We start from the raw sequence: 10031 nt of genomic DNA, 5'->3' as shown, positions 1-10031 counted from the left end.
TACAGCCTTTTTCTCTAATTTATCACCTCTTCTAAATTTCTTCTGTAAAAAAATAAGAAAAATAGCTTATTTCTACCTACTTTAAAAAAATCACCTGTGAAATGATCATTTTTACCCACAATTTTAAGAAAATTCCACCTACCTAATATTCCAAATATAATTTACATCTTAAAAAAATGATCAATTCTCATATCTATTTATATGTGTATAGACTGTGAGTCTGGACCTCAGTGGACCGCCTGGTATCGTTTCAATTTTATTTCAATTTTATGACTGCTCTGCGGTCTACACCGACTGAACACTTCAAACCTTCTCATGCCCTTATCCTTTGAATATGATCCTTATTGTAGCTGGCAGAAGCACATTTTCTCAATGCCTCAAACGATTCACGTGAAAATTTATTTCAAGTTGTGAAGTTAGGCAAATTATCACGGACACAGCTTAGTCAGGATCCAGTGGCAGTATGGAATTCTGTATAGGTAATATATTATCATGTTAACAAAAGAAAATGTATCAAAAAATTTACCACCTTACACCTTCCACCAAAGTGACAATTGATACTCTTACACTGAGCTCGTCAGAAACTGCGGACACCCGGTCAGCTGCACTTCCTTTAACTCACTTGCGTGTGGTTCAAAAACCGATAAAAAGTCGGTGACTCTTCCCTTCAATACATACACTAGTCGTGTATCCGTATCAACAAATTTTGTAATGAATATGTTCCAAAATAAAAATAAAAATTACGTAAACTTTCGCAGACAATTCTCACGATTTCACCAATACCAACAAAGTTCTCGAATCCACACGGAATGATGGGATAAACTGCTTGTAGTACCGGTAATTTGCTTGGGTTCTCTACATCAGCTTTGACACGTCACAGGAGATAGATCACGAGTTCCCACATTATCTTTATTACAGCAGCAATCAGTATGTACAAATGATATATGGATCAGAAGGAGACTTCTGCCAAGGATGAGATCGTAAAGTCAACAACCCTAATATCTAAAATAACTCGTCCCTAGTAAGTTCCGGTCCGCAATAAACTTATATCCGTAATGACGGGATAACCGCTATTTTGTAGTATAAATGACTAAATCCTTACACTGCTAATCTTTCACGGCATATGGCAACATTGTGTTGACTGTTGACATTAGACTAGACGGTGTTAGATACCTTGTTTTGGTCTTGTAAAGTTCAATTTCATAATAAATAGATTTGATCCACATTTCACAGAGACATTTAAATGATGGAAAATTGTTTCAAAATTTAAACACCAATTGATACGCTTCTAAATACGAATTTATTCTTGTTTTCACCCTATAATGTCAAATTTGTCTTAATAACTTCACTTCAAATCCTGAATGATTTTGTCTCTCATGGCGAGTTTTCGAACGTCTTGTGTCTTTTAGAAAACGTTGGTTATTTATAAGCCATACCCAGGATGGTGCCGTTTTCCGCGGATTAATCCGGCGTAAACAAGGCTCCAAGCCCTTCTACTGGCGTACAACACGGCGTACAAAGAGCTAAAATAACATTATTGGCGCACACGCCCGGCGTACGTCCGTATCTGGCTTGTCTCGACGTCGATGTACGTCTGCATCTGGGCGATCTGGCTTGTCCTGACGTACCGTACGTCCGCATCTGGCTTGCCTTGGTGTACGTTTGCATCTGGGTGATCTGGCTTGTCCTGACGTACCGTACGTCCGCATCTGGCTTGCCTTGGTGTACGTTTGCATCTGAGTGATCTGGCTTGTCCCTGTCTCTTATACACATCTAGATGTGTATAAGAGACAGGTGCACAACAATGTGCACTGCTGCTCTCCTCANATTTAAAAATAATAACAATACAATTCAAAAATAATAACAATATAATTTAAAAATAATAACAGTACAATTCAAAAATAATAACAATACAATTCAAAAATAATAACAATATAATTAAAAAATAATAACAATATAATTTAAAAATAATAACAATACAATTAAAAAATAATAACAATATAATTTAAAAATAATAACAATATAACTTAAAAATAATAATAATACAATTTGAAAATAATAAGAATATAATTAAAAAGTAATAACAATATAATTTAAAAATAATAACAGTACAATTCAAAAATAATAACAATATTATTTAAAAATAATAACAATACAATTTAAGAATAATAACAATATAATTTAATATTAATAACAATATAATTTAAAAATAATAACAATACAATTTAAAAATAATAACAATATAATATAGGAACATAATTACGGGTGTCTGCGAGGGCGGGAGGAGCCTGGAGGGCAGCTGAGGCAGAGTGGCAGGGCGCAGCTGGCAGGAGGTCTCGTCAGACACAAGCTCGTGAGTGGCTGCACTCGTCTGAAATTATATATCGTCTTTAGTACGCTCTATATGCCTTCTTTAGTACGAGCGCGTTTAGAATTTTATACAAGAGCGTATCAAGTTCGAGGCAAAAGTAGATTAAATTTATTACAAGGGCGCATCAGTTAGTACAAGAGCGAATCAAATTCGAGGCAAGAGTGCGTTGAATTTAGTACATGGGCGCATCAAATTTAGTACAAGAGCGTATCAAACTTAATACAACAGATTATTCAATTTTATACAGGATGGTATTCAATTTGATTCACAAGAGTTTTCAATTTGTATAAATGATAGGATTCAATTTCATAAACGAGGGTATTCAATTTGATACACGAGAGTATTCAATTTGATACACGAGAGTATTCAATTTGATACACGAGAGTATTCAATTTGATACACGAGAGTATTCAATTTGATACACGAGAGTACCTATTCACTTTAAAACAAGCAAGTGCTCTGAGCGCACGACATTACACAAGTTTGATCCTAACTGAAGCTCGATTGGATCAATATTTAAAGGTCGGCTTAATTGAATAAATTTCAATATATACACGAGGCTGACGTCATTTCCGAAATAAATTTTCATTGTTTGGCCTAATGAAGAACCGAATGGTCAACAGGTCAAAAATAGGGAAGTAAATTTTGATCAAAATGAAATGTCACGCCGAAGAGAAAAAAATATAACTCAGTACTCACTGCAGTGAGTGACAAGAGAGCGCATTTTCTCGTCGACGAAAACTTGGTCACGGACGGACAGACAGACGGACGGATATGGCGAGTACAATAGTGCATTTTTTTCGTAAATGAGAAAATGCGCTAAAAAGAATTAGACTAACCTGGTTCTGCTGGAGGCGAACTTTAAGGAGATTCCTGAAGTGCAATTCAGAAGACGTTGACAAAACTCCAAGACGAGGAGGGGAGTCAGGAGGGAGCAGGTCAGCCACAGAACGTGGAGGTGGAGATGAATCCTCTTCAGTAGCAGAAGATAAGTCCTCTTTGTCGGGAGGTCTTTGCCGCTTGAGACGATGTTGCTGCTGACGGCGCTCTAGCTCGTCCTCCCAAATATAGGCAAGACCGGGGTTGCTCGACACACCTCCTGTTGAAATAAATAAATAAATTAAACCTTCAAGCACAATAAGTTAACACTCTACCGCCGTATGTCACTCTCCGGGAACATAACTTCCAACTTAAATTATACGTAAACTATTGAGTGCAGCAACTTGAGGACGTTTGTACGCAACAGAGAACATTTTAAGCATTAAAAGATGATTAAGTGATAAGACAAGTCAAACTGAACAAAAAGTTAGCACAAAAACTACTATACTAATCCCAAGTCAGTTTCAGGAAAATATGGTAACTAAAAAACTAAGTTCAAAAACATAGTTGAAATTAGTGTAAGAATCATGAGTTTGTCACTGAAATACCTTGTCTGAAGCGCGGTGCAGTGCAGTGCATGATATTCATGCCATGCAAGTTATAGTCCATTTGTACAAGTAGCAGCCAGTTTCTCAACTGTGATTGGTGGGTTTAGCTAAAAAAGCCCTCAATTATTGGCAGACAGAATTACAAACTCATAACTATCAATAATAGTTCGGCTCCTGCTTATTGGTAGGTGTTACACTGACCAGCAAGGTGCAGCGTGTTGAGTATGTCTTCAGCGCAGATATCGAGCTCCAGCTCACAGGTGGAGATGCGGGCAGCGGTCTCAGGCATATAACTTGCCAGTTGCTCTATACTTTCAGAGTCCCAGAACACTTTCGAAACCTGGAACACGTTATTTTATCACAGATTTTAAATAAATGACTGTGGGATTTAGAATGACACTCTTTTCAAATCATAATCGAGAAAAAATTTAAAAGATCTAGTACAGATTTAACTTTTCCGCATAGAGGTAAACAATGGAAATGACCATGCCATACATTGAAAAATTCACAAAACAATATTTATATGACCGTAAGATCAGAAGATAATCGTGCAGTCAGGCAAAAATTTTAGGATATTGTATAAAGTTTGTCATTTTTGGGTAGATGCACATACATCTCCAAACTTTGGTTAGTTATTTAATTGTGATATCATCCTCCCCAGACTGTAATTGATTGCGTCAAATATGCTATATGTCCTCGTTAATTTAATACCCCTCTAGAATTCCACCCCTGCATGCAGTTAATGAATCTAACCAGATGATGTGCAATGTTTTTCTGCCATGGTCCATAAAATCAATGGAGGTCTGGTAAGCTTATATAAGTTTTGCAAAATAATATCGCTTTATTCATTTTTTATTTGTTTTTCTCCACAAAAAGAGAATATGCCATCTGAGCACAAAAAAAGGATATGCCATCTGAGCTTATACATAATGCATTGAGGATAGGTACTTCTCCTGAGCCAAATGATTGACTAATTATGAACTCACTACAAACAATTAGGTTCAAAAGTCTGAGCATCCACATACGGTAGTTTAATTAATTAATTAGAAACTGAGAGAGATATTGAATCAAAACAGACAAACTGAATTATGTTAAATTGCTTAGGCTTAGAAGTTCTAACCTGTTGGGATGCAGTGAGGATGACAGGAGGGGTAGCAGAAGGAGGCTGTACCTTGTATACTTTCTGCATGGAAGACTGACATTGATCACCGGCAACAACACCAACTGCAGGGCCTGGGGACAAAAGATATAATTTTAGAAATATAATCATGACAAAATCATGCTAAAAATAAGAGAACCCGCATAAGAAAATATGAAGGATAGAATAAGACTTATTAATTCATATTTAAAAATTTAAAAAAGAAAAAATAGACCACAAGAAACCGACACCACCAAACTGATGCAACAGAAAGGCAAAAAAAGAAAAATAAAGAACAATACAAAAAAAAATAAAAAAAAAACCAGGGCAAAAAAAAATACAGAAAGCACAAGCCAACAATCGCCACAACAGAGAACATAAGAAGCAACAAAAAAAAACTAAATGAAAAAACAAAGCAAAAAGAACAAAAAGAAACAACAAAAACTAACAGAAAAACCCCAACTGAAGCGCGGTGCAGTGCAGTGCATGATATTCATGCCATGCAAGTTATAGTCCATCAAGAACTGCAACTGGTAAGGCACGTGGCTTTCATGGGGCTGGAATATCTCACTCAAAACGCACCCCGACTGAAAAAAATATTAGCTGGTAAAAATAAAATTTTAGGATTGGACACATTTTTGAGAAGTAAAATTATGTATATTTTTCATTGATTCATAGAGAATTCTTAATTTTTTCAAGTAAATGCACACAAGAATGAATGAATAATAAGAATAATTTTTGTGATTCATTCACAAGACAAAACATATAAAATCATAGACTATATGCAATAATCCCATGAAAATTGTATTGAAGTTAAATATAAGCTTGAGTTTATTATTATGATTATTATTCAAACTGAAGCCTCCTGCTGAAGAGGACAAAGAACTATACACACCTGAAGTAATTCAACAGCTTTTCTAACAATAAGCGGGTTGTAGAAGTAGACTTTCATGAATTGCTGCTCCTTGCTGTGATAACCATACAGGGGCCTATATATGTAATGGAGAGAGAAGAGAAAGCTTACATTGGTTATTTGTTAAAAATAATAATGTGCTGAATGACAAAATTATCAGGAGTTTTAAGAGTAAACAAACTCTCTCCTAGCCAAAGTAAAGTATGAGGGGCCTCAATTTAGCATTATGATATATGTAGTGGTATAATTATAGTACGAGGGGCCATACGAAAAAAAAATTGGGCCTCAATTCAAGGATATTTCCAATAATGGACTATTTTTTTATAAATACCTACACATTGTTTGACAGTCAAATAACATTGAAACTATCGTTATCATTCCCTGGAATAACAAATTTTTTACCTGCCAGAAACATGCTCAATTGAATACACATGTTGAGTTGTAGAAGCCGTGCGGCCCAAAGAAACGTTTATTGCTCGGTCCAAGGCAAGAGCAAGACGGTGAAGAGGCAGCAACTCTTTGAACGGCAGAAGAATGTATGGGAACACACCATGAATGTGTACACAACAGTTCTGACCTGTAAGGCAGGTTAAAATAATGAGATATAAAGACTAATACAAGTGATTATGTCATTGGTTTGGAGTGTGCAAGGTTCAATCAATTGTGGTAAAATATTAGCTTACTTTGTAAAATATTAGCTTTTACTTTTTTTTTACTTTAATTAGAATCCAACACAAGAATAAGTACAAATCATTTGAAAGAAAAACACCCAAATAAAAGAAGACCTCCGACAATAAAATTTGTAAAAAATATAACTCAGTACTCACTGCAGTGAGTGACAGAGAGCGCATTTTCTTGTTGACAAAAATGTGAAGTCACAGACAGACAGACAGATGGACGGATGGACATGGCAAGCACAATAGTGCATTTTTTCCATAAATGAGAAAATGCGCTAAAAATAATTGGTGATTGGCTGATTGTTTTTCCCATGAAATCTTGATCAAGGCAAACACAAATAGGACAGAGCATGAATAAGTTCAACAAGAAATACATATATTCATCACATTAGTCTTATTCTCAAAGCTGAAAAATCTTAACAATCCTACAGCTTCTTCACACACAGCCAGCAAGCTGTTCCTCACATCTGTGTCTCTATCTTGGAAGAAAATTCAAGAAGTTCTGTGCATGATTGTTGCCAAAGAAGCTTTTTTTGTACAAATACCAGAAGAATATTATCAATGCATTTCTTAGCAAAGCAGTAAAAAACATTCAACATTTACATATATCAATTTCAATAACCATATTAAATGGTCATAAATTAACCATAACAGAATAATCTGCACAAAAACTCACAATTTTAATCATTTGGAATCTTTTACAAGTTCAAATTCAATCAGAATATTAGATTCATTAGATTGGAACTTTGTCATTGTGACACTGACAATTTAATGTTTGTTTGTTTCATAGTGCAAGCAGATATTGCTTTGCAAGTTCATCATGAAGCATTTTTTTTCAATTTTGAATGGAGCACCTGACCTGTGGGGCCCAATTTTTTATTATGCTGATTATCAACCATATAACTCACCAACAGGAGTTGGACCAAAGAGTCGAAGGACAGGAACTTTTGTGATGGTAGAGCCTCGGAAAGATGAGATCAGAGGGTCAAACCCCTCAATGGGGAAGGCACTGTAGAAGTCTAATGTGACAATACGTGCAGAAAAAATTGCCAATCCAGGAGAAGGAGTCAACATTTCTCTTCTTTGCAAGGTGGTTTCATGTTCAGGGACATTTTTTAATGTCTCAAATCCTTTTTGACTCTCATCATCTGGGGTTGAGGAGCAAGATGTTCCTATAATTGATTGCATATCAGAAAGTGCAGGGATTGCAGGAGCTTCCTTACTGGACGAGTTGCTGCTTAATAATCTTGTAGTATCTTGGAAACCTGAATTCTTAAATGAGGAAGCTTGTGTCTTCTGAGACTCCATGTTGAGAGATTGACTAGAAGCACACATAAAACTTCAATAACTCTTTAAAAATTATTGTATAAACAATGAAGTTTATAACAAAAGCAACACATTTATAAATAAATGTTCTCCAACACAACAGTAAGAATGCATGTCAGAAAATTTTATAGTGTATGGCTTTGTCTTGTTCTTACAAAAAATTTGTACTAAAGCACTATCTGTACAATTTTATGTTTAAAGTCTTTTATGCACTTTCATATCACAAATATTTGGCCTCTTTCAGCCTCATATTCACTGGAACACCTAAGTCATTAAGAACCACATTTGATGCACAAGTTTTAATCATAAAATGGGGAGGAGGAATTGTTCTGGCATGAAAGTAGATCTGTGAGGGAGCTTTGTCTGAATATTTTACAGAGCAGGCACATTCTTGCATCAAATGAAGGATAGCTCAAATTAATGTAGATGAAAAATCTGAAAAAAAAACACAAGAAAAAATAGTGAATATTACATTGAATTTTATGTATATAATAGCTAATTACTAATAAATGAACTTTCAATGATTTTGTACTGAGTATAGATTGATTTCATTTTATATTCTGGTGCATATATATAAACACCATGATCAGGACTCTTTGATATTTTATAATGGCAATATGACTCTTGGTAAGAGCAAAACTGGCAAAAGTTGCAACCAGGATTGGAATTTTCCTACTTCTTTCTGAAATCTTGCGGCTCCAACGAGACAAATTTTCAATACATTTGGAATCTCGCAGCCGGATCCTGCATTTTTGTTAACAATTAGATAGGAGTTAATTCATCTGGCGGAAATTGCACGGTTACGGAAATGACAGGAAAGATCTAGTTGCAGCCATAATGGTAGAACTATTCCATGCTTGGTTGCAACTACTTGCAAGGTGCTATTGCAAATGTACCTGAACACAAACATTTTCATCTCATTCAAGTTGATTCACAGGTGGCTGCTACCCAGTTTTACAGAATGGATACCAATCTGAAATATTAGAAAAAATTGTTTGCCATTGTAACAAGTAAAAATTTAGTCATGCATGGATATATTTGTCTCATTTGCTATATTTTCAGATTTTTGCCAGATTTTCAAGTTTGGAAGAAACGCTCATAAAAATAATTGATACAATGATGTAGGCTATAAGCCTTATATTTGATTTTAGATGAGGAAGTGTTTTATATCCAGAGTGGGAAAACTGGGCAGAAGAAACCCATGAAGTCCAAAGTGGAAAATTGGGCAGAGGCCACCCATGAATCAGACAAAAATGCCTATGAATTTGACTGGTTGAGGGCCAGATTATCAGATACCTACAGCCTTTTTCTCTAATTTATCACCTCTTCCAAATTTCTTCTGTAAAAAAAAATAAGAAAAATGGCCTATTTCTACCTACTTTAAAAAAAAATCACATGTGAAATGATTATTTTTACCCACAATTTCAAGAAAGATCCACCTACCTAATATTCCAAATATAATTTACATCTTAAAAAATGATCAATTCTCATAACTGTTTATATGTGTGTAGACTGTCTGGACCTCAGTGGACCGTCTGCCGTCTGGTATGATTTCAATTTCATTTCAATTTTATGACTGCTCTGCAGTCAACACCGAGTCACCGACAGACTGACTGAACACTTCAAACCTTCTCATGCCCTTATCCTTTGAATATGATCCTTATTGTAGATGCAGATGGCAGAAGCAACTTTTCTCAATGCCTCAAACGATTCGCGTGAAAATTTATTCTAAGTTGTGAAGTTAGGCAAATTATCACGCACACAGCTTAACCCATTAATGACGAGAATTATTTACTGAATTCTTTTTTGGTTCCTTGTGAGAATATTGTCATTTGTGATGGTAATAAACCAAAAATATGTTCATATATTTATTTTTTGTTGTATATGAAAAATTATAGCTTGGTTCCATATGGAACCGCTCGGCATTAACATCAAACAACACTTTTTCCGATTGTAAATCAAGCAAGGTTATTCATAATGGATAATACGTATTCATAATGGACAATACTGATGATAAATCAATCATGGCAGCATACCATTTAATTTTTAGCATAGAATGCTTCCATTCATTCAAAATGAATAGGAAGGTTTCCCATTTTACGAATGTTTGTGGGTGCATTTTCAACATTGTTTACGAAGCACTGCATTTGCAGTGCTTCTGATGTCTCTTTGCTGGCCA

General features: G+C 35.1%; 1 protein-coding gene across 1 annotated transcript; it reads right to left on the bottom strand.

Moving 5' to 3' along the window:
• Nucleotides 1-2263: 2263 nt before the first annotated feature.
• On the bottom strand, nucleotides 2264-8289 carry LOC108677325 (DNA polymerase zeta catalytic subunit; the record flags this gene model as incomplete). The annotated part of the gene is made up of 8 exons (XM_018165542.2): nucleotides 7435-8289; nucleotides 6252-6426; nucleotides 5832-5925; nucleotides 5400-5523; nucleotides 4919-5031; nucleotides 4000-4138; nucleotides 3211-3470; nucleotides 2264-2371 (listed from the first exon to the last, which is right to left on the bottom strand). Coding segments are annotated over exons 1-8 (1440 nt in total), but the record flags the coding sequence as incomplete, so codon positions are not given.
• Nucleotides 8290-10031: the final 1742 nt, after the last annotated feature.

This window comes from Hyalella azteca, unplaced genomic scaffold (assembly GCF_000764305.2).
Source record: "Hyalella azteca isolate HAZT.00-mixed unplaced genomic scaffold, Hazt_2.0.2 contig4754, whole genome shotgun sequence".
In the NCBI taxonomy this organism is placed as follows: Eukaryota; Metazoa; Arthropoda; class Malacostraca; order Amphipoda; family Hyalellidae; genus Hyalella; species Hyalella azteca.
This window is presented reverse-complemented; position numbering and strand designations above follow the sequence as displayed.